Source organism: Archocentrus centrarchus, chromosome 2 (assembly GCF_007364275.1).
Source record: "Archocentrus centrarchus isolate MPI-CPG fArcCen1 chromosome 2, fArcCen1, whole genome shotgun sequence".
NCBI lineage: Eukaryota > Metazoa > Chordata > Actinopteri > Cichliformes > Cichlidae > Archocentrus > Archocentrus centrarchus.
In genome coordinates this window covers 13486812-13510951 of record NC_044347.1, presented here as the reverse complement: position 1 = coordinate 13510951, position 24140 = coordinate 13486812, and the positions used below count along the sequence as shown (strand labels likewise).

The following is a 24140-nucleotide window of genomic DNA, read 5'->3' as shown; positions in this document are numbered from 1 at the left end:
TGCATGTAAAAGGCCTAGCAGAAGATGGTTACTATCTATCAACCTTTGCAGTAAATTTTGCAGTTTGTTCTTGTAAATGTCCCAGTATTTTCCCCAATTGTTTGTCCAGTTTTTCCCTGTAGTCAATTTGCCAGTGTTTTCTTATGAACTTGAGTTTTGGACCTGTAAAAGACCTAGCAGAGGATGGTTTCGATCCACCGACCTCTGGGTTATGGGCCTAGCACGTTTTCCAAATTTGCTTAAATTCATTCCCCATAAATTTGCCATGTTTTCTTGTAAAACCGCCAGTTTGTTCCCCCGCTAATCCCACTGTGTTCTTCCGAATATGAGTTCCAGACATGTCAGAGTTCTTGCAGAGGATGATTTCGATCCCTTGACCTCTGATTCATGCATGCATGCCATTGCAGCCGCATGGGTTTCAAGCATGTAAAAGACCTAGCAGAGGATGGTTTCGATCCATCGACCTCTGGGTTATGGGCCCAGCACGCTTCCGCTGCGCCACTCTGCTGGAAATCACCCCAGATGGGACTCGAACCCACAATCCCTGGCTTAGGAGGCCAGTGCCTTATCCATTAGGCCACTAGGGCTTGATGCCAGCATTGGGGAAGATTGCATGCCATTGCAGCTGCATGAGTTTGATGCATGTAAAAGGCCTAGCAGAGGATGGTTACTATCTATCAACCTTTGCAGTAAATTTTGCAGTTTGTTCTTGTAAATGTCCCAGTATTTTCCCCAATTGTTTGTCCAGTTTTTCCCTATAGTCAATTTGCCAGTGTTTTCTTATGAACTTGAGTTTTGGACCTGTAAAAGACCTAGCAGAGGATGGTTTCGATCCACCGACCTCTGGGTTATGGGCCCAGCACGTTTTCCAAATTTGCTTAAATTCATTCCCCATAAATTTTCCATGTTTTCTTGTAAAAGCACCAGTTTGTTCCCCAGGAAATCCCACTGTACTCTTCCGAATATGAGTTCCAGACATGTCAGAGTTCTTGCAGAGGATGATTTCGATCCCTTGACCTCTGATTCATGCATGCATGCAATTGCAGCCGCATGGGTTTCAAGCATGTAAAAGACCTAGCAGAGGATGGTTTTGATCCACCGACCTCTGGGTTATGGGCCCAGCACGTTTTCCAAATTTGCTTAAATTCATTCCCCATAAATTTGCCATGTTTTCTTGTAAAACCACCAGTTTGTTCCCCAGGTAATCCCACTGTATTCTTCCGAATATGAGTTCCAGACATGTCAGAGTTCTTGCAGAGGATGATTTCGATCCCTTAACCTCTAATTCATGCATGCATGCCATTGCAGCCGCATGGAATTCAAGCATGTAAAAGACTTAGTAGAGGATGGTTTCGATCCATCGACCTCTGGGTTATGGGCCCAGCACGCTTCCGCTGCGCCACTCTGCTGGAAATCACCCCAGATGGGACTCGAACCCACAATCCCTGGCTTAGGAGGCCAGTGCCTTATCCATTAGGCCACTGGGGCTTGATGCCAGCATTGGGGAAGATTGCATGCCATTGCAGCTGCATGAGTTTGATGCATGTAAAAGGCCTAGCAGAGGATGGTTACTATCTATCAACCTTTGCAGTAAATTTTGCAGTTTGTTCTTGTAAATGTCCCAGTATTTTCCCCAATTGTTTGTCCAGTTTTTCCCTATAGTCAATTTGCCAGTGTTTTCTTATGAACTTGAGTTTTGGACCTGTAAAAGACCTAGCAGAGGATGGTTTCGATCCACCGACCTCTGGGTTATGGGCCCAGCACGTTTTCCAAATTTGCTTAAATTCATTCCCCATAAATTTGCCATGTTTTCTTGTAAAAGCGCCAGTTTGTTCCCCCGCTAATCCCACTGTGTTCTTCCGAATATGAGTTCCAGACATGTCAGAGTTCTTGCAGAGGATGATTTCGATCCCTTGACCTCTGATTCATGCATGCATGCAATTGCAGCCGCATGGGTTTCAAGCATGTAAAAGACCTAGCAGAGGATGGTTTCGATCCATCGACCTCTGGGTTATGGGCCCAGCACGCTTCCGCTGCGCCACTCTGCTGGAAACCACCCCAGATGGGACTCGAACCCACAATCCCTGGCTTAGGAGGCCAGTGCCTTATCCATTAGGCCACTGGGTCTTGATGCCGGCATTAGGAAAGATTGCATGCCATTGCAGCTGCATGAGTTTGATGCATGTAAAAGGCCTAGCAGAAGATGGTTACTATCTATCAACCTTTGCAGTAAATTTTGCAGTTTGTTCTTGTAAATGTCCCAGTATTTTCCCCAATTGTTTGTCCAGTTTTTCCCTATAGTCAATTTGCCAGTGTTTTCTTATGAACTTGAGTTTTGGACCTGTAAAAGACCTATCACAGGATGGTTTTGTACCATCGACCTTTGGGTTATGGGCCCAGCACATTTTCCAAATTTGCTTAAATTAATTCCCCATAAATTTGCCATGTTTTCTTGTAAAAGCACCAGTTTGTTCCCCAGGAAATCCCACTGTACTCTTCCGAATATGAGTTCCAGACATGTCAGAGTTCTTGCAGAGGATGATTTCGATCCCTTGACCTCTGATTCATGCATGCATGACATTGCAGCCGCAAGGGTTTCAAGCATGTAAAAGACCTAGCACAGGATGGTTTTGATCCACCGACCTCTGGGTTATGGGCCCAGCACGTTTTCCAAATTTGCTTAAATTAATTCCCCATAAATTTGCCATGTTTTCTTGTAAAAGCTCCAGTTTGTTCCCCCGCTAATCCCACTGTATTCTTCCGAATATGAGTTCCAGACATGTCAGAGTTCTTGCAGAGGATGATTTCGATCCCTTAACCTCTAATTCATGCATGCATGCCATTGCAGCCGCATGGAATTCAAGCATGTAAAAGACTTAGCAGAGGATGGTTTCGATCCATCGACCTCTGGGTTATGGGCCCAGCACGCTTCCGCTGCGCCACTCTGCTGGAAACCACCCCAGATGGGACTCGAACCCACAATCCCTGGCTTAGGAGGCCAGTGCCTTATCCATTAGGCCACTGGGTCTTGATGCCGGCATTAGGAAAGATTGCATGCCATTGCAGCTGCATGAGTTTGATGCATGTAAAAGGCCTAGCAGAAGATGGTTACTATCTATCAACCTTTGCAGTAAATTTTGCAGTTTGTTCTTGTAAATGTCCCAGTATTTTCCCCAATTGTTTGTCCAGTTTTTCCCTATAGTCAATTTGCCAGTGTTTTCTTATGAACTTGAGTTTTGGACCTGTAAAAGACCTATCACAGGATGGTTTTGTACCATCGACCTTTGGGTTATGGGCCCAGCACATTTTCCAAATTTGCTTAAATTAATTCCCCATAAATTTGCCATGTTTTCTTGTAAAAGCACCAGTTTGTTCCCCAGGAAATCCCACTGTACTCTTCCGAATATGAGTTCCAGACATGTCAGAGTTCTTGCAGAGGATGATTTCGATCCCTTGACCTCTAATTCATGCATGCATGCCATTGCAGCCGCAAGGGTTTCAAGCATGTAAAAGACCTAGCAGAGGATGGTTTTGATCCACCGACCTCTGGGTTATGGGCCCAGCACATTTTCCAAATTTGCTTAAATTCATTCCCCATAAATTTGCCATGTTTTCTTGTAAAAGCTCCAGTTTGTTCCCCAGCTAATCCCACTGTATTCTTCCGAATATGAGTTCCAGACATGTCAGAGTTCTTGCAGAGGATGATTTCGATCCCTTAACCTCTAATTCATGCATGCATGCCATTGCAGCCGCATGGAATTCAAGCATGTAAAAGACTTAGCAGAGGATGGTTTCGATCCATCGACCTCTGGGTTATGGGCCCAGCACGCTTCCGCTGCGCCACTCTGCTGGAAACCACCCCAGATGGGACTCGAACCCACAATCCCTGGCTTAGGAGGCCAGTGCCTTATCCATTAGGCCACTGGGTCTTGATGCCGGCATTAGGAAAGATTGCATGCCATTGCAGCTGCATGAGTTTGATGCATGTAAAAGGCCTAGCAGAAGATGGTTACTATCTATCAACCTTTGCAGTAAATTTTGCAGTTTGTTCTTGTAAATGTCCCAGTATTTTCCCCAATTGTTTGTCCAGTTTTTCCCTGTAGTCAATTTGCCAGTGTTTTCTTATGAACTTGAGTTTTGGACCTGTAAAAGACCTATCACAGGATGGTTTTGAACCATCGACCTTTGGGTTATGGGCCCAGCACATTTTCCAAATTTGCTTAAATTAATTCCCCATAAATTTGCCATGTTTTCTTGTAAAAGCACCAGTTTGTTCCCCAGGAAATCCCGCTGTACTCTTCCGAATATGAGTTCCAGACATGTCAGAGTTCTTGCAGAGGATGATTTCGATCCCTTGACCTCTGATTCATGCATGCATGACATTGCAGCCGCAAGGGTTTCAAGCATGTAAAAGACCTAGCAGAGGATGGTTTTGATCCACCGACCTCTGGGTTATGGGCCCAGCATGTTTTCCAAATTTGCTTAAATTCATTCCCCATAAATTTGCCATGTTTTCTTGTAAAACCGCCAGTTTGTTCCCCCGCTAATCCCACTGTATTCTTCCGAATATGAGTTCCAGACATGTCAGAGTTCTTGCAGAGGATGATTTCGATCCCTTAACCTCTAATTCATGCATGCATGCCATTGCAGCCGCATGGAATTCAAGCATGTAAAAGACCTTGCAGAGGATGGTTTCGATCCATCGACCTCTGGGTTATGGGCCCAGCACGCTTCCGCTGCGCCACTCTGCTGGAAACCACCCCAGATGGGACTCGAACCAACAATCCCTGGCTTAGGAGGCCAGTGCCTTATCCATTAGGCCAGTGCCTTATCCATTAGGCCACTGGGGCTTGATGCCAGCATTGAGAAAGATTGCATGCCATTGCAGCTGCATGAGTTTGATGCAAGTAAAAGGCCTAGCAGAGGATGGTTACTATCTATCAACCTTTGCAGTAAATTTTGCAGTTTGTTCTTGTAAATGTCCCAGTATTTTCCCCAATTGTTTGTCCAGTTTTTCCCTATAGTCAATTTGCCAGTGTTTTCTTATGAACTTGAGTTTTGGACCTGTAAAAGACCTAGCAGAGGATGATTTCGATCCACCGACCTCTGGGTTATGGGCCCAGCACGTTTTCCAAATTTGCTTAAATTCATTCCCCATAAATTTGCCATGTTTTCTTGTAAAACCGCCAGTTTGTTCCCCCGCTAATCCCACTGTGTTCTTCCGAATATGAGTTCCAGACATGTCAGAGTTCTTGCAGAGGATGATTTCGATCCCTTGACCTCTGATTCATGCATGCATGCAATTGCAGCCGCATGGGTTTCAAGCATGTAAAAGACCTAGCAGAGGATGGTTTTGATCCACCGACCTCTGGGTTATGGGCCCAGCACGTTTTCCAAATTTGCTTAAATTCATTCCCCATAAATTTGCCATGTTTTCTTGTAAAACCACCAGTTTGTTCCCCCGCTAATCCCACTGTATTCTTCCGAATATGAGTTCCAGACATGTCAGAGTTCTTGCAGAGGATGATTTCGATCCCTTAACCTCTAATTCATGCATGCATGCCATTGCAGCCGCATGGAATTCAAGCATGTAAAAGACTTAGCAGAGGATGGTTTCGATCCATCGACCTCTGGGTTATGGGCCCAGCACGCTTCCGCTGCGCCACTCTGCTGGAAACCACCCCAGATGGGACTCGAACCCACAATCCCTGGCTTAGGAGGCCAGTGCCTTATCCATTAGGCCACTGGGGCTTGATGCCAGCATTGGGAAAGATTGCATGCCATTGCAGCTGCATGAGTTTGATGCATGTAAAAGGCCTAGCAGAGGATGGTTACTATCTATCAACCTTTGCAGTAAATTTTGCAGTTTGTTCTTGTAAATGTCCCAGTATTTTCCCCAATTGTTTGTCCAGTTTTTCCCTATAGTCAATTTGCCAGTGTTTTCTTATGAACTTGAGTTTTGGACCTGTAAAAGACCTAGCAGAGGATGGTTTCGATCCACCGACCTCTGGGTTATGGGCCCAGCACGTTTTCCAAATTTGCTTAAATTCATTCCCCATAAATTTGCCATGTTTTCTTGTAAAACCGCCAGTTTGTTCCCCCGCTAATCCCACTGTGTTCTTCCGAATATGAGTTCCAGACATGTCAGAGTTCTTGCAGAGGATGATTTCGATCCCTTGACCTCTGATTCATGCATGCATGCCATTGCAGCCGCATGGGTTTCAAGCATGTAAAAGACCTAGCAGAGGATGGTTTCGATCCATCGACCTCTGGGTTATGGGCCCAGCACGCTTCCGCTGCGCCACTCTGCTGGAAATCACCCCAGATGGGACTCGAACCCACAATCCCTGGCTTAGGAGGCCAGTGCCTTATCCATTAGGCCACTAGGGCTTGATGCCAGCATTGGGGAAGATTGCATGCCATTGCAGCTGCATGAGTTTGATGCATGTAAAAGGCCTAGCAGAGGATGGTTACTATCTATCAACCTTTGCAGTAAATTTTGCAGTTTGTTCTTGTAAATGTCCCAGTATTTTCCCCAATTGTTTGTCCAGTTTTTCCCTATAGTCAATTTGCCAGTGTTTTCTTATGAACTTGAGTTTTGGACCTGTAAAAGACCTAGCAGAGGATGGTTTCGATCCACCGACCTCTGGGTTATGGGCCCAGCACGTTTTCCAAATTTGCTTAAATTCATTCCCCATAAATTTTCCATGTTTTCTTGTAAAAGCACCAGTTTGTTCCCCAGGAAATCCCACTGTACTCTTCCGAATATGAGTTCCAGACATGTCAGAGTTCTTGCAGAGGATGATTTCGATCCCTTGACCTCTGATTCATGCATGCATGACATTGCAGCCGCAAGGGTTTCAAGCATGTAAAAGACCTAGCAGAGGATGGTTTTGATCCACCGACCTCTGGGTTATGGGCCCAGCACGTTTTCCAAATTTGCTTAAATTCATTCCCCATAAATTTGCCATGTTTTCTTGTAAAACCACCAGTTTGTTCCCCCGCTAATCCCACTGTATTCTTCCGAATATGAGTTCCAGACATGTCAGAGTTCTTGCAGAGGATGATTTCGATCCCTTAACCTCTAATTCATGCATGCATGCCATTGCAGCCGCATGGAATTCAAGCATGTAAAAGACTTAGTAGAGGATGGTTTCGATCCATCGACCTCTGGGTTATGGGCCCAGCACGCTTCCGCTGCGCCACTCTGCTGGAAATCACCCCAGATGGGACTCGAACCCACAATCCCTGGCTTAGGAGGCCAGTGCCTTATCCATTAGGCCACTGGGGCTTGATGCCAGCATTGGGGAAGATTGCATGCCATTGCAGCTGCATGAGTTTGATGCATGTAAAAGGCCTAGCAGAGGATGGTTACTATCTATCAACCTTTGCAGTAAATTTTGCAGTTTGTTCTTGTAAATGTCCCAGTATTTTCCCCAATTGTTTGTCCAGTTTTTCCCTATAGTCAATTTGCCAGTGTTTTCTTATGAACTTGAGTTTTGGACCTGTAAAAGACCTAGCAGAGGATGGTTTCGATCCACCGACCTCTGGGTTATGGGCCCAGCACGTTTTCCAAATTTGCTTAAATTCATTCCCCATAAATTTGCCATGTTTTCTTGTAAAACCACCAGTTTTTTCCCCCGCTAATCCCACTGTGTTCTTCCGAATATGAGTTCCAGACATGTCAGAGTTCTTGCAGAGGATGATTTCGATCCCTTGACCTCTGATTCATGCATGCATGCCATTGCAGCCGCATGGGTTTCAAGCATGTAAAAGACCTAGCAGAGGATGGTTTCGATCCATCGACCTCTGGGTTATGGGCCCAGCACGCTCCCGCTGCGCCACTCTGCTGGAAACCACCCCAGATGGGACTCGAACCCACACTCCCTGGCTTAGGAGGCCAGTGCCTTATCCATTAGGCCACTGGGTCTTGATGCCAGCATTGGGAAAGATTGCATGCCATTGCAGCTGCATGAGTTTGATGCATGTAAAAGGCTTAGCAGAAGATGGTTACTATCTATCAACCTTTGCAGTAAATTTTGCAGTTTGTTCTTGTAAATGTCCCAGTATTTTCCCCAATTGTTTGTCCAGTTTTTCCCTATAGTCAATTTGCCAGTGTTTTCTTATGAACTTGAGTTTTGGACCTGTAAAAGACCTAGCAGAGGATGGTTTCGATCCACCGACCTCTGGGTTATGGGCCCAGCACGTTTTCCAAATTTGCTTTAATTCATTCCCCATAAATTTTCCATGTTTTCTTGTAAAAGCACCAGTTTGTTCCCCAGGAAATCCCACTGTACTCTTCCGAATATGAGTTCCAGACATGTCAGAGTTCTTGCAGAGGATGATTTCGATCCCTTGACCTCTGATTCATGCATGCATGACATTGCAGCCGCAAGGGTTTCAAGCATGTAAAAGACCTAGCAGAGGATGGTTTTGATCCACCGACCTCTGGGTTATGGGCCCAGCACGTTTTCCAAATTTGCTTAAATTCATTCCCCATAAATTTGCCATGTTTTCTTGTAAAACCACCAGTTTGTTCCCCCGCTAATCCCACTGTATTCTTCCGAATATGAGTTCCAGACATGTCAGAGTTCTTGCAGAGGATGATTTCGATCCCTTGACCTCTGATTCATGCATGCATGCAATTGCAGCCGCATGGGTTTCAAGCATGTAAAAGACCTAGCAGAGGATGGTTTTGATCCACCGACCTCTGGGTTATGGGCCCAGCACGTTTTCCAAATTTGCTTAAATTCATTCCCCATAAATTTGCCATGTTTTCTTGTAAAAGCGCCAGTTTGTTCCCCCGCTAATCCCACTGTGTTCTTCCGAATATGAGTTCCAGACATGTCAGAGTTCTTGCAGAGGATGATTTCGATCCCTTGACCTCTGATTCATGCATGCATGCAATTGCAGCCGCATGGGTTTCAAGCATGTAAAAGACCTAGCAGAGGATGGTTTCGATCCACCGACCTCTGGGTTATGGGCCCAGCACGCTTCCGCTGCGCCACTCTGCTGGAAACCACCCCAGATGGGACTCGAACCCACAATCCCTGGCTTAGGAGGCCAGTGCGGACTTGGCAACACTGACAGGCATGTGCAGCAGCCTGCACTAAAGCACTAAAGTAGTGAATGCGTGGACCTGAGGCATTTGATTGTTCCTTTTTTTTCCCCCTAATTAGCATACTCAATAATGTCAGCTCGCACATCGTTAACACGACAATTACAATACTATCGTAGACAATATATATCGCACTCCCGTACCCTCAACTATCAGACACATGCAGCAGGTGTGTTTACTCTAATAATTGAAGACTCATTCCTTCACCCCATATTCAGAAATAAAAGAACAGGAGAAGATTAAATTTGTTTTAGACTTGTTACTGTCTCAGCAGCACACTTATGAAACCTGAGAACAGATATTTCTTGCAAAATTACTTTATGTAGATATAACCTAGATACATAGAAATTCTTACATTTTTATGTTAACCATACATCCATGTGACTATATCAATTCAAAATGCACCAACGTAGGAGACAGGAAAAGTATATCAGGCCATACTTTTAGTGGAGTCTGCCATCTACCATGTCTGTTTGAGCGTCTTTGGCTTGATGACTTGAGAGATGGATTCTCTTGTGAGCAGGAACACACTCCTCACTGAGCCTGTGTTGTTTCTGCTTTCTCAGAGTAAAACCTCAGAGGCTTTGGCCAAATTAATGTCACTTCAAGCCACTGATGCCACTGTGGTCACTCTGGGATCTGACAAAGCCATCATCAGGTGAGACACACAAGATATAGTACACACAAATATCACCTATATAGAACAACATTTTTTTCCCTTATTGGTCAAATATTTTTATACTTCAGTGAGGAGCAGGTAGTGGTGGAGCTGGTCCAGAGGGGTGACATTGTCAAGGTTGTCCCTGGAGGAAAGTTCCCAGTTGACGGAAAAGTGATTGAAGGGAGCTCCATGGCAGATGAGTCCTTGATTACAGGTAGGAGGAAGTGAGTGCTGCAGATTTATGGCTGGTGAATGTGGATTTCAGGCATCTGCTTATGCCTTAAGAAATCTTTATGATTCAACCTAAGGAAGCTCAAAGAATCGGATTTTATTGCCAATTTTTAGGAACCAGAACTATAAAAAAAATGCAGAATGCTAACACAAAAGACCAAGTTCACAGATACAAAACTCACGAAGGTGCAAAAGTGTTTTATGAGGGCTGAGTTTGAGGCAACAACTTTTGACTGGTGTAACAGCCCAGAGTGGTTGAATGAGCCTATCTTGCTGATAGGTGATTAGATGATGAAGCAAATGGGTGAAAGCCAGTGACTCAGCAGAGACTGGTGAGTAGCCAAGCCTCAGAAAGGATCTCTGGAACAGAAACAAACCACAGCTACACATTCAAACATAAAACGAGAGGAACTGAGGAAGCAGTATGTCAACAACACAAGACAACTTCAACAGTATCATTTAGATCCTTACTGGTACTTTTTTCTTTCTTTCTGCCAGGTGAGCCAATGCCTGTTAGTAAGAAGGTGGGCAGTTTAGTGATTGCTGGCTCCATCAACGCTCATGGTGCTCTTCTGGTGGAGGCCACTCATGTTGGCGCTGAAACAACACTGTCACAAATAGTCAAGCTGGTGGAAGAGGCACAAACCTCTAAGGTAAGAGGTAAAAACTTATTTGTGTACTGCTCAAAAAAAAATTAAAGGAACTGGACTGAAAATCGGTGGCAACAGGTCTGATGGAGGTCAGAAGAGAGGTACAACAGTGAGTGTCTACAGCCATTTGTAAAACAGGGTGGAGGCTCTGTCATGGTTTGAGGGTGCATTTCAGCCAGTGGTGTTGGAGATCTTGCCAGAATTCATGGCTCAGCTTACCCATATGGCTCATATGGGTAAGCTGAGGTGTTAATAACACCAAGGTCATGGGTCCAGCTCCCATAATAGCCATAATAGTCCTTCATACAATTATTGCACAGTACTGCATATATACTTTAACAGCAAATTCTTAAGATTCAAAATGCAGCATTACACATTTTTCAAGAGAAAACACCAACCAAGAAAAATCCCTGTAAAAGTTACTACACTGAATATTTTACAAAGAAAATAAGTACCAATTATCTTGTTTCCCCTCCTCTGCTCAGGCCCCTATCCAGCAGTTTGCAGACAGACTCAGTGGCTACTTTGTTCCCTTCATCGTTATCGTTTCCCTGCTAACATTAGTCGTGTGGCTGGCCATTGGGTTTGTCAACTTTGACATTGTGAAAGAGAACTTCCCGGTAGGTGTACATGCAGATTATTTTTGCATGTGAATAAAAGCAGTTTTGACATTATGACACTGCTGTCCTCCTTACAGGGTTACAACCAGAACATCTCTAAGGCAGAGGTTATCGTCCGCTTCGCCTTCCAGGCATCCATCACTGTTCTCTCCATTGCCTGCCCCTGCTCTCTGGGGCTGGCAACCCCGACTGCTGTCATGGTGGGCACCGGGGTCGGAGCTCAGAATGGAATCCTCATTAAAGGAGGCGAGCCACTGGAGATGGCGCATAAGGTGAGATGCTTCTGACTCCTGGTGGCTTTGATGCTCAGTTTTTACACTTCAGAAGCACCTATGAGCATTGGAAAGAAAACATGTCTGTAATGAGCACATAAATGAAAGAGCAAAGAGCTGAAACAACCACAGAAATGTGAAGAGTTTTAACATTCATTTAGATTTTTGATTGGGAACCTGATTAGAAGGTGCAAAATTAAGTGATACTGAATCTGTAATCTCTAAAATGATGTAAATCATCCAGAGGCGGAAACAGAGTCAAACAATTCCAGATAAAAGTCTTCCTATGTGAACCTTTTAACTCAATTTATATAATTTTTTTTTTTTGCCCAGTTTTTTTTAAGTAGCTCCACCAAAGTGTAACTAAATGGTAAATGGACTGTACTTAGCACTTCTACTGAAGTTGAGCACTCAAAGTGCTTTCTCACTACAGCCTCATTCGGCCATTCACACAAGCACTTTTTTTCTATGCCTAAGTACTTTTGCCTAACATAGACACATACACATGGATGCTTTGGGAGGGAACTCTGGATTTAATATCTTGCTCGAGGATATTTAAACACGTATTATCCAGTTTACCTCCTGAGTGGCCCTAACAAAAGCAGCTCAAATGTTGTTAAAATGTCGGTGTGTCCATGTAACTGTTAAAAAAAAGCATTCCAGGTGTGTGGAGAGGTCTCACAGTGATACTCCAGCAGTTTTGCATCTAATCCTGTCACCCGACAATCATTTTCATTTGAATATTTAGTCGCCCTCTATTCTAATTAACTGGTGACACCATGTGGCATTACTCTTTGATTACAGCCAGTGGCAATTCTTTCTGTTGGGGCCCAAAGCAGAAATTCACACAGGGGCCCTCTAACCATTGTGTCCTAAATAATAAAATAATAAATAATAATAATAAAATAATTTTTCTTTGACAAGGAATGGTTAGAGTGCAATGCTCTGCACAATCAGTCGCCTCTTAGAAACTCTTTTAGACCTGTAATGCAGCAGGTATTTTCCTGGAGCAAACCAGGATTAAATATAACAATGACTGTGTGGTTGAGAGAGACACACTTTGTGCAAATGTTGGTTTTAAAATGTTGCTCGAGGCCCAAACAAATCTGCTATCATTCATGTGCAGACTGTGAGTCCTAAATAACTCCAAAAAAAAATGACACTGACCTCTGTGTGTCTCCTTCAGATTGGTGTGGTGATGTTTGATAAAACTGGAACGATTACAAATGGCGTGCCACGGGTGACTCGAGTATTGGTGTTGTGGGAAATGGCCCGTATGCCCCTGAGGAAGATCCTGGCAGTGGTAGGCACTGCAGAGGCTGGTAGCGAGCACCCACTGGGCATAGCAGTTGCCAAACACTGCAAACAGGTGAGCAGTCTGTTCATTTAACTTGCCTTTTTCCTTTTCAAAAAAAGCTTTACTAACTGACTTTGTATCAATTGTCCAACAGGAGCTGGGGTCTGATGTCCTGGGTTGCTGCCAGGACTTCCAAGCTGTACCTGGCTGTGGGATCAGCTGCCGGGTGTCCAGCGTGGAACATCTGCTGTTGCTACAGCCGAGCGAGGAGCGTTTTCTGCTGCCAGGAGCCACAACTGATGAAAGCAGCCTGCTGCCTCCAGAAGAGTCCACTTCTGCAGGTGGGACATGCCTCACTTTCTAAGCATCCACTCAAAAGGTGTTCCTACTTGCTCCTCTTTTCTGCAAAACTGTATTAAACAGAAACAAACATTGTAAAGCCTCTCAGGTAACAACTGTGGTCATCCATCCAGTTTCAACATCATCTAAAGCATCAGTATGGGTGTGATGTTAGCAAAGCTAGAGCTCAGAGCATGGTGCTAAAAGCTTAGAGATCTTGAGTTCAAGCCCCATACTGACCACATGGTTGGGTTTTAAAGTTTGGTGTAAACAACATCAAAGCATGGTTCCATTCTGCTTTGCATCAACAGTTCAGGCTGCTTTTGGTGGTGTAATGGTTTGAGGGCCATTTACAACCTGAGCACAGCCTCCATGAGTATTGTTGCTGACCATGTTCTTTATGACCACATCTTCTGATGGGCGCTTCCAGCAGGATAACACACACCATGTCACAAAGCTCAAATCATCTCAGACTGGCTTCTTGAACTTGACAATGACCCTCATCAGATCGCAATCCAACAGAGCACCTTTGGGATGTGGTGGAACAGGAGATTCTCATCATGGATGCAGAGCCGACAAATCTGCAGCAACTGTGTGATGCTATCAGGTCATATATGGTCCAAAATCTCTGAGGAATGTTTCCAGCACCTTGTTGAATCTGTGCCATGAAGAATTAAAGCAGCTCTGAAGACAAAAGGGAGTCCAAAGGACTACTAGCAAAGTGTGCCTTTGTTTCTCATTTCTATTAATCTAAAATGTTATTTTTCTCTATTCAAACTGAGAGATTAGCATTTTTTTTAATCGAAATTTTCTGTTTCCAGCTGAGGGGCCAACTTATTGTGTTCTGATTGGGAACAGAGAATGGATGAGGAGGAACGGCCATCACATTGGAGCAGATGTGGATGCCGCCATGTCGAGTCACGAAACCAAAGGGCAGACAGCCATATTGGTGGCTATAGACGGTGAGGAGAAAACAGTTTTCTTTGTGGCGTTGGTGCCACATTTAAACTTCATCTTAAGCTGTGTGTGTTTGTGTGTGTTTTGCAGGTGTTTTGTGTGCAATGTTAGCCATCGCAGACACGGTGAAAGCAGAGTCAGCATTAGCAGTGCATACACTTAACACCATGGGCATCGAGGTGATCATGATAACAGGAGACAACAGGCGCACAGCTAAAGCCATAGCAGCACAGGTAATACTCGCACCCACTAAAAATCCACCCAAATGTGTAACATGTATTCAGAGTGCTTGTTTGGCTTTAGGTGGGGATCAGAAAGGTGTTTGCAGAGGTGCTACCATCACACAAGGTGGCGAAAGTCCAGGAGCTGCAGGAGCAAGGCCTGCTGGTGGCCATGGTGGGAGATGGCGTGAACGACTCGCCCGCCCTCGCCCGTGCTGATGTTGGCATCGCCATCGGCACAGGCACCGACGTGGCCATCGAGGCCGCTGACATTGTCCTGATCCGAGTAGGTGGCTGATAGTCTGTGAAGAGACAGAGCTACGTTTAAACTGTCTGACTTGGAGCATTTTGCACTATGCAGAACGACCTGCTGGATGTGGTGGCAAGCATCGAGCTGTCCAAGAAAACGGTGCGTCGGATAAGGATCAACTTTGTCTTTGCTCTCATCTACAACCTTGTGGGAATACCAATTGCTGCAGGTGAGGGTTAAAGTAAAATCCAGATTTTTCCTAAACCCATCACAGAATCCAGTAAAGGTAAAAGTGCAAGCTTGATATTTTGGGATTGATTCCTTTTCCTGACATCTTGTGGATGAGACTGAGGAGGATCCTTCTGAAATGTGAGCTGTTGGTTATAGGGGTGTTCATGCCTGTTGGCCTGGTGCTCCAACCCTGGATGGGCTCCGCTGCAATGGCCGCCTCATCAGTTTCAGTGGTCCTGTCTTCTTTAATGCTGAGAATGTGAGTCCATTTATATTTTTTGCATTTACACTACAGATTAGTGAGGACACTTCAAACTCACATGGTAGCAGCACAAAGCAGCCACACTCTTAAATAGACCTGGATATTATACGGAAAATCTTAAGTTTCATTTGAAAATCAAAGCAGACAATTTTGACTTTTTCTCCTTGGCTCTGGCCCAGTTACTGATCCTTGTCCAGTGGGTAACGAGTTGATATTTGAGAGTTTGAGATTACATAGGAACTGGCAGCAATGCACTGCAGGCTCTGAAAGGCTGCGGCTGAAATGGGAAAAACTGGCAGATGTACCGACCAGTGGCTGTCCAAATCTGACAGGGAAAAATGTCAGACTTTTGAAGTGGATGCAAGATAAAGTGAATGAAAGTAGTATTAAATGGCTGTCTAAGACCTGGAGCAGGGTGGTGTCATATTTTTAGTGAATTTAACTGGTTTTATGGAGTGGAAGTCTGTAATTTGATTGGTCTTGTCTGCAAACATTTGCCAGCTACTTGCTAAGTGGTCATGAAAATGTTAAGACTGAAAAGTTGTGCTTTTTGAAATGTGTTGATTTTGCTTTGAATGCAAATGGTTTGTAATACACTTTCACTGCTGCTTGGTGGTTAGTTAGCAAGTGTTTGCAGACAAGTCGGTGTCTCCCATGCAAACTACAGACGACTGTGACAATCTGCTGGTGACCAGAGCAATTGCAAGGAGGTTTTCAGTGACTGATTTCATCTGTTGACAGTCACCAACCACTTGCCAACCTGTCAGGGAATGTGCATTTTTTCTAAGGAACTGAGGACTGACTGAGGGAGGACTCTGGGCCTGTTTGGCTGAGGCCTAAACCTCCCAAAAAGCCATCGCATTGCTGCCCCAGTAACCTATAAGGCAAGCACCTTCTAGGTGGGCAGACAATGCCAGCTGTTTCTTAATGTGTGAGTTTTAAAAATCCTAATTGTGTGTGCTTAAAATTTCTATTTTTTAAAAATTAGAAAGAAATTATGATAAAGCACAGCTCACAAAATGTGTGCTTTGACTGAATTAGCTGAATCAGGGGGATTCCAGGGGGTCTTGATAGGGTTTGTTTTTGCCCGGGGCCCTCTAAAGTCTAAGATCACCCCTGCACACAGGGCAAGTTTAAGTTACATGTATGAGTTACAGCAAAGGATAAAAGCAGGCAAACAGGTTGTAATCAGTATGTTTACAATCTGTATGTAAAGTATTTTATATAGTTTACACTGTTAAAACACATTTAATCCGTATTCACAACACAAATCACTCCTGTAAAGAACATCTGCAAGAACACGTAGCTTAAGTTGCTTAAGTTAAGTGTAATTTATATGAAGTTTATAGTTTTCTTTCCCCTCGATTGCTTGGATAAATTCAAGCAGGAATTTAGAGGTGAACTTATTCACCATGTGTTTTCCTTCAGGTACAAGAAAACCTCAGTGGAGCTGTATGAGATGCGCTCAAGAGGCCAAATGAGGAGCCTTCATTCCTCTCAGATCAGCACACATCAGGGTCTGGACAGCCGGCGGCGGAGCCCCGCTCTCCCCAAAGCAACATGGGAACAGCGGAGCCCAAGCGGTGCGGCCTCACCCAGCCTCTCCAGCCAGCCACCCAGTCAAGGGGCATCTATTAAGGTTGTCACTGAGGAGCAGGACCGCTACTCCCTGCTGGAGCACCAGACTGCAGAGGTCCTCAATGTGTTGTAAAGGGAAGATGGGAACACCGTTTTCTATACATTTTTATATGTATTTATGTAAATAGACTAATCGTGAAACCTAAAATGCTCTTTTACTTTGATGTAACGTGAAAGTTTTACAGAAACAACAAGAATTAAAGTTGATATATATAAAAAACAGGTTTTCTTGTGTGTCGCACAAATCCTCCAGAAAATAACAAATGCACTTTCACAAGATCAACGAGTCAAAGATGCACGACTTGTGTTCGGATAAGTCCGTCAGTGAGAGTGTGGCTCTGAGAGCTTATAAATAATGCATGTGTTGATAGGGGAAAGTAATTTTCTGTGCAAAAAATCCCTCCGTCTGTTTCATCTGATTTTGTGAATGTTTGCAAATTTGCACATTCTCAATGCACAACTTTCACGAAGTCCGACCCCCCCCCCTCCACCCCCCCAAAAAAAGAGAAGAAAACTACTCTGTTTTATGTTCTCCAGTAAAGCTTCACAGATGTGAGGACAAAGAAGTGGAGTGCAGTATTCTTTTTCTTTCTTTATTCCGTGTCTGCTCCATGCCGTGCCAGGGTTAATTAATGGAGCACATTAATCAAATGACCTCACACAAGGGTTCTATAGTTAGTTTCACATTTTGTTGAGCTTAATCACGAGTGAGTAGATATATGGACATCAGGGTTATAAATATGACTTGTCTTGCATTTAGTCTGCACAATAGACTTTTTTATTACGACAGTCTGACATATGGAAGCAGGAAAAGCACAGCTGTAACCTGGTAAGCCTTTATTCATGTTATTATTCACACCTGCCAAGGGAACAAGTCAAAGGGGTGCTAATTAGCTCCCTATTATAGTGAGTCTAGAAACAAGGTTCATGTTCACAAAATTTAATTTGCCCTCATTTAATTTAGTAGATTTGATTATCAGGAGCAGAGCCTTGAAAACACTGAGCTTTATAAAGTCCGCAATAAAACATTGCAGAATCCTCCAGTATTTCTCAATTTCCTTACAGTTAATGTCCTTGCTCTGCAGAATATCGCTGCACAAAACAGATGAAGTCCATTTTTAAAACTAGTGGTGCTACTTTGATCCCTGTGAGGTCTTCAGCGACTTCCCCAGCCCTATCTCCAACCTGAACCCTGTGTTTTGGAGAAAAGTGACAGGAACTTTTTGTTTGTATGTTGTTTTTTTTTCAAATGTAAATTTTTTTTCTTATTTCTTAGAAAAATTAATTATATGTTCTGACAGCATGGTATGGAAGCTTGTCTCTGCCACAGGGAAAAAAATCATCCCAAAAGTTTGAGTTGTTAAGTCCAAATTTTAAGATTCCTAACTTGAAATTTTGAGATAATAACTTAAGTTTTGGCTTAGCTCTGCAAAAAAACAAAAACAACAGCAAAAAAATTTATGCCAGAAACAAGCTTCCATAGAGGCATGGGGTTAGAGTTGATTTAACCCCACCCCATGATCACAAATGATAATCTCACAAGTGTAAGCATTTTACAGAATGCAAGGATGGAGCTAGATCTGATTGGTCCCTGAGGTGACCCTCCACTGAACGTCAGTGACATTATTCACCTGACACAGTTCAGAGAACTTAATTGGTAGGACCTGTTTAGATGCCCAACAAGAGGCTGCAGGGATGATGTTTCTGTATAACCCTGAAGTTAGCATCACCCTGGTTCTCTTGACTAAAAGCCATGATGTAATTTTTTTTCCCCCAAGCATTTCTTTATTCAGATAACACTGAACAAAACAGCAAATGATAAGTAAGGCATAATCAAAAGTTGAACCTTTTTACAACTGAGGCACAACTTTTAGATTGACCTCCATTTCTGTTTTGTATAAAAACTTTTTCAAGTTTTACTACCGCTCGGCTAGTAGTTAACGAGCATTTGCAGACAAACATTCAATTCAGTTCAATTTTATTTATATAGCACCAAATCACAACAAACAGTCGCCTCAAGGCGCTTTGTATTGTAAGGTAAAGACCCTACAATAATTTCACATGAATGATAATAATAAAAACATGCAAAACTGCAGGTAACTGAGGCAAACTCACAGCAGCCAAGCAATCAGTAGGAGGCTTTTGATGCGACACCTTCTTTGCAGCCAATTTAAAGTCAGCTTTATTGTCAGTTCTGCGATATGTACAGGCCATACACAGGATCGAAGTATCATTTCCCCCTGACCCACACTGTGCAACTAAAATAAATATCATAAATAAACAAAAAATAAAACAGAGAGCTGTAAGACCATGAGATATAGGTATGAAATATGAATGAAGTATAAATATGAATTTCACAAGCTATATCAAAGCCTATGCACAGTTATTACCATGTATAAGCATCTGAGATGTTTTCTGTATGCAAAATATTGAGTAATTAAAAAAATCCTACATACATAATATAAGTCTTTGTACAGTGCACATTAGGAATCATCAATATGAGACTGAAACAAGAGCACAGCAGGAATATATTTCTGTGTACACAGCAGGAGCAGCAGTGTCCTTTGTGTGTGTGTGTGTGTGTGTGTGTGTGTGTGTGTGTGTGTGTGTGTGTGTGTGTGTGTGTGTGTGTGTGTGTGTGTGTGTGTGTGTGTGTATTACAGTCCAATCTTTTTAAGGGCAGAGTGGGGAGTGGGAGGAGAGGGACTTCAGTGTGACAGCCTGGTGGATCAAGCTATTTCTTATTCTGGTGGTAGAGGCTCCACGACCTTCTCCCTGAGGGCGGGACATCGAAGACGTTTTGTGAGCGGTGGGTGGGGTCACCCACAATACTGACAGCTTTTTGAGCTGTTAAAGATGTCCAGGAGGAAAGTGAGTGAGGCACCACTGATCTCTCATGCTGTTTTTACAATGTGCTGTAGGGTTCTTTGAGCGAGAGCCAGAAAACTCCAGGAACCACTGCCAAACAGTCTGGGAATATATGTTTTTTCCCCTAGCAACCAGGGGTTGTATCATGTCCAAAATGTCAGACAACGCTTGAGCAAAGTGTGCTTGATGTCATGTGGGAAACCTCAGTGGAAGTCTATGAGAAGACAACCTTCAGTAAACACCTTCCTGATGGGCTCAGTCGCTAGTTTCAGGTCTCAATGAATACAACATCCGCCACAGCAGATCATCTGCCTCCATCTCTCCCCCCTCCTAGCATTCTCCTCTGTCACACCACCCCTCTGCCTGTCCTCCTTCACTACATCCATGAATCTCCTATGTGGTCTTCCTCTTTTCCTCCTGCTCAGCAGCTCCATCTTCAACATCCTTTGTCCAATATATCAACCGTCCCTCTAAGGTACTTATTTCTAATCTTCTCCATCCTGGTTACTCGCAGTGGAAATCTTAACATCTTCAGCTCCACCACCTCCAGTTCGGCCTCCTGTCTTTTTGTTAGTTGATGTCATGGTAGCTACATCCAGTACTGACCTGCTGTGTTTGTCAGCACTAAGTTGCACCAAACTAGGGATCCAGATGGCTTTAAAAGGTCATAGAAGTTGTTTTTCAGGAGATGTTAAATGGGTTTAAAAAAAAAAAAATCAAAGCAAGTTTGTTGTCATGGGCCAGTGAGAAAATAGAAAAATGGCTTGAAGCTGCATTCTCCAGTGTGAAGTCAGGAGGTCCAGATGCTGAACAGCACTTTAATGTTGATACCCGTGCACATTTGATCATTGGGGTGAACAAGCGTCAGTCTAAGCACGTTACTAAGTCAGAAAAAACATGCCTGACTTTATCTGTTTATTGTCGCGGACTTTTTTTTTTTTTAAAGATTTGTAAGTTAAATCTAAAGATTTCTGCACAGATACCTGCTTTTTGTTGTGTCTACAGCTTTTCGATGGCATCTTCTCATTCAGTGTCGTAATCTTTCATCACTGTAGCTTCTTGCTGTGCAAATCTCTTTGAACTTAAGAGTGGGTCAAAATGTATTTTATGTTGTGTAGCATTACCCCGGGGAGTCCTTTGCTTGCTCAGCTTTAGGTCTGGTATTGTGCCAAGTTCAGGGCTGATGCGCTCCGGCCTGAGGCTGAGTGTATTTTTTTCGTCGGAGAAATACATGCGGACACAGTCTGATGGTCTCGGGGAAAATTCAAAAGTCTTCAAAAATGCTTTCTGACAGACAATGAGAAGGCAATAACTTCATTTATTTATTTAGTTTCAGGTCTGAGGGGAAAAATGCATGAGTTAAAAATCTGCGGTTCATGCCTTTGACTTTGAAGAACCTCGATAAACATCCTCGGTCAAAGAGGAGTTTCCATTAAAGCTTCTAGTGTGTTCAGTACAGATGTGTGGGTATCAGATATCCTTAGAGTGGCCTTCAATAACTCTTTTTCACCATTTTGTCTTGATTTTTGCTTGAGTTTATCTCAGCTTAAGGCCACTGAAGACTTTCCCTTCTGATAGCTGAACTACCCTACCAGGAGGATGCTGGATATTTTTCTGACTCTCAGATGTATAAAACAGGCGAAAGTCCACTCATTTAAACATTTACACATCTCATTCTGCTGGGAGCTGGAAAACCCCTGAATGATGAATTTCCTTCTAAGAAGATCCTCTGGCCCTGGAGCAGCGGAGAAGGAGAAGATTAAGCGTTGATCCAGCAGTCCTGAAGGGGTGAAACATTTCACTCTGCAAAGGTACTCTTGGCTGTGATATAGCTGTTTTTAACTTTTCCTTTCACAGATATAAAAAAGCTCTTTGTTGTGCGCTTCCCCACAGTTTGAGAGCTGTAGCAGCTTCTGATAAATAACCTCCCTGGCTGCTGGTTGTAATGGGCTGCTGAGGGTCCAAGTCCTCCTCTCCAGCTGTATCTGCTTTGTGCTGAATCTTAATGAAACAGGAAACTGGAGGAGAAAACAAAACTGTTTTATCTGGGTTAGAAAAAGTGCTTCTCCAAGAACAGGTGGTGCATGTATTCATTCTGGCATTTTGTGTTCTCATAGGATTCTATTCTATTCTATTCTATTCTATTCTATTCTATTCTATTCTATTCTAAACACTGACCATATTGTTTCAAACATGTTGGCTTTGAAGAACAATTTCTCAGCTTTCAGAAACCATTTGGATTTCTCCGATAACACAAGGTGTCGCCTAATTATGGTAATGCAAAGTGCACTTCCGCAAATATGTCGGTGGCAATACGGTCAGTTTTAAAGGCTGATAAAGGGCATACTGGTGATGATAGCTCGGTATTAAAGGGTTAAGATGGCCACAAATCTTAGAAACATGGTGTCAAACCAGATACTTACTCTGGATGGCATTACCTTGGCTTCAAGGAACACTGTGAGGAATCTTGGAGTCGTTTTTGACCAGGATATGTCCTTTAATGCACATATTAAACAAATATGTAAGACTGCTTTGTTGCATTTACAGAATATTTCTAAAATTAGAAACATTCTGTCACAGAGTGATGCTGAAGAACTAGTTAAACTGCATTTATTACTTATAATCAGGACTATTGTAATTCATTATCAAGTGGTCCTAAAAACTCCCTGTAAAGCCTTAAGTTGATCCAAAATGCTGCAGTGAGAGTACTGACAATGACTAGATATAGTTCTACTATATTGGCTTCTCTTCATTGGCCCCTCTGAAGTCAAAATCCTTCTCCTCACCTACAAGGTTTTGAATAATCAGGCCCCATCTTATCTTAAAGACCTCATAGTACCGTTTCACGCCAATAGAGCACTTACTTGTGGTTCCTAGGATACTTAAGAGTAGAATGGGAGGCAGAGCCTTCAGCTTTCAGGCCCCTCTTCTGTGGAACCAGCTCCCAGCTTGGATTCAGGAGACAGACACCCTCTCTATTTTTAAGATTAGGCTTAAAACTTTCCTTTATGATAAAGCTTATAGTTAGGGCTGGATCAGGTGACCCTGAACCATCCCTTAGTTATGCTGCAATAGGCCTAGGGAGATAGAGGGTGTTTCACTCTCTATGTTTATACCCCCACTCTGCATTTAATCATTAGCTATTATTAATCTGTGGCTCTCTTCCACAGGATGTCTTTTGTCTTGTCTCCCTCCCCTCACCTCCAACCAGTTGCAGCAGATGGCTGCCCCTCCCTGAGCCTGGCCCTGCCTGAAGTTTCTTCCTGTAAAAAGGAAGTTTTTCATTCCCATTGTTGCCAAGTGCTTGTTCATAGGGGGTTATCTTATCTGATCTGACATACTGTAGGGTCTTTGGTCCTATATAAATAAAATGGAGTGGAATGGAATTGAATTGAATCTCTACTGGATTGAGATTTGGTGACTGTGGAGACCATCTGAGAACAGTGAACTCATTGATATGTTCCAGAAATCAGTTTGAGATGATCTGAGCTTTGTGACCTGGTGTGTTATCCTGCTGGAAGCAGCCTTCAGAGGATGGGTACACTGTAGTCATAAAGGTATGGACATGGTCACCAACAATGCTCAGGTAAACTGTGGTGGTTGAATGTTGCTCAGTTGGTACTAAGAGACCCAAGTGTGGCAAGGAAACAGGCCTCAGACCCATTACACCGCCACTACCAGCATACTGAACATTTGATACAAAGCAGGACGGATCCACGCTTTCATGTTGCTGACACCAAATGTTGCAGCAGAAATCGAGACTCATCAGACCAGGCAACATTTTTCCAGGCTTCTATTGTCTAGTTTTGGTGATCCCATGTGAATTGCAGCCTCAGTTTCCTGTTCTTAGCTGACTCAGGAGTTGTTTGAGTTACTGTGCCACTCACTGGATATTTTCTAAGTTTCAGACCATCCTCTGTAAACCCTACAGAAGGTTGTTTGGGAAAATCCCAGCAGATCAGCAGTTTCTGAAACACTCAGACCAAAAAACCGTGCCGCATTCAAAGTCACTCAAATCACCTCTTTTCCCCATTCTGATGCTCCGTTTGAACTTCAGCAGGTCATCTTGACCACGTCTGCATACCTAAATGCCAGTGGCTGCCATGTGACTGGCTGATTAGATATTTACATTACTGAGCAGTTGAATTAAGAATTTATTTATTTATGAGCCTGATTAATTAATGCTTTATTTATGAACGTATTAATTTTTTCTGAAATTCATTTCTGCAGAGTAATGTCTGCCAAGTATTTCACAGAGTCACAGTTTAACATGGAGGCTCAAAGCCTTAATAGACTTTGAGTTATGCTGGAAGCATCTTAATACCTGTAGTTACATTTCTGAAGAAAAATCTTCGCACAGTCCACAAATTTCTAACCAGTCAACTAATTTTTGTGTGTCACTGAACATGCCTGGGGAAGCTGTTGGAATTAGTGAGCTTAGCCTGAGGGCTTGTGAGGTATGATTACATGAAAATAGAAGAAAGATCCCATCCCCAAATGGGACCTGATCCCTCAAACCTTGATT

The 24140-nt window shown here is 43.4% G+C and overlaps 1 protein-coding gene and 15 non-coding genes across 16 annotated transcripts in view; 1 reads left to right on the top strand and 15 right to left on the bottom strand.

Annotated features, from left to right (window-relative positions):
• atp7b (ATPase copper transporting beta) overlaps positions 1-17044 on the top strand; it is a 48988-nt gene extending 31944 nt beyond the window's left edge. Inside the window, exons 9-21 of the mRNA XM_030750797.1 lie at positions 9685-9776; positions 9866-9993; positions 10509-10663; positions 11146-11280; positions 11358-11552; positions 12739-12921; positions 13004-13190; positions 14010-14150; positions 14236-14378; positions 14449-14652; positions 14728-14845; positions 15004-15106; positions 16538-17044. Of these exons, the coding sequence (XP_030606657.1) occupies positions 9685-9776; positions 9866-9993; positions 10509-10663; positions 11146-11280; positions 11358-11552; positions 12739-12921; positions 13004-13190; positions 14010-14150; positions 14236-14378; positions 14449-14652; positions 14728-14845; positions 15004-15106; positions 16538-16820 (2067 nt within the window). The 3' untranslated portion in view covers positions 16821-17044. The remainder of the gene's footprint in view (positions 1-9684; positions 9777-9865; positions 9994-10508; positions 10664-11145; positions 11281-11357; positions 11553-12738; positions 12922-13003; positions 13191-14009; positions 14151-14235; positions 14379-14448; positions 14653-14727; positions 14846-15003; positions 15107-16537) is intronic.
• Positions 437-508, bottom strand: trnam-cau (transfer RNA methionine (anticodon CAU)). Its single transcript has one exon. It is a non-coding gene; the product is annotated as a tRNA-Met (tRNA).
• Positions 515-587, bottom strand: trnar-ccu (transfer RNA arginine (anticodon CCU)). Its single transcript has one exon. It is a non-coding gene; the product is annotated as a tRNA-Arg (tRNA).
• trnar-ccu (transfer RNA arginine (anticodon CCU)) lies at positions 1416-1488 on the bottom strand. Its single transcript has one exon. It is a non-coding gene; the product is annotated as a tRNA-Arg (tRNA).
• trnam-cau (transfer RNA methionine (anticodon CAU)) lies at positions 1977-2048 on the bottom strand. Its single transcript has one exon. It is a non-coding gene; the product is annotated as a tRNA-Met (tRNA).
• On the bottom strand, positions 2055-2127 carry trnar-ccu (transfer RNA arginine (anticodon CCU)). Its single transcript has one exon. It is a non-coding gene; the product is annotated as a tRNA-Arg (tRNA).
• trnam-cau (transfer RNA methionine (anticodon CAU)) lies at positions 2878-2949 on the bottom strand. The gene has a single exon. It is a non-coding gene; the product is annotated as a tRNA-Met (tRNA).
• Positions 2956-3028, bottom strand: trnar-ccu (transfer RNA arginine (anticodon CCU)). The gene has a single exon. It is a non-coding gene; the product is annotated as a tRNA-Arg (tRNA).
• trnam-cau (transfer RNA methionine (anticodon CAU)) lies at positions 3779-3850 on the bottom strand. Its single transcript has one exon. It is a non-coding gene; the product is annotated as a tRNA-Met (tRNA).
• trnar-ccu (transfer RNA arginine (anticodon CCU)) lies at positions 3857-3929 on the bottom strand. The gene has a single exon. It is a non-coding gene; the product is annotated as a tRNA-Arg (tRNA).
• Positions 5601-5672, bottom strand: trnam-cau (transfer RNA methionine (anticodon CAU)). Its single transcript has one exon. It is a non-coding gene; the product is annotated as a tRNA-Met (tRNA).
• trnar-ccu (transfer RNA arginine (anticodon CCU)) lies at positions 5679-5751 on the bottom strand. The gene has a single exon. It is a non-coding gene; the product is annotated as a tRNA-Arg (tRNA).
• Positions 6240-6311, bottom strand: trnam-cau (transfer RNA methionine (anticodon CAU)). Its single transcript has one exon. It is a non-coding gene; the product is annotated as a tRNA-Met (tRNA).
• On the bottom strand, positions 6318-6390 carry trnar-ccu (transfer RNA arginine (anticodon CCU)). Its single transcript has one exon. It is a non-coding gene; the product is annotated as a tRNA-Arg (tRNA).
• On the bottom strand, positions 7219-7291 carry trnar-ccu (transfer RNA arginine (anticodon CCU)). Its single transcript has one exon. It is a non-coding gene; the product is annotated as a tRNA-Arg (tRNA).
• Positions 7858-7930, bottom strand: trnar-ccu (transfer RNA arginine (anticodon CCU)). The gene has a single exon. It is a non-coding gene; the product is annotated as a tRNA-Arg (tRNA).
• Positions 17045-24140: the final 7096 nt, after the last annotated feature.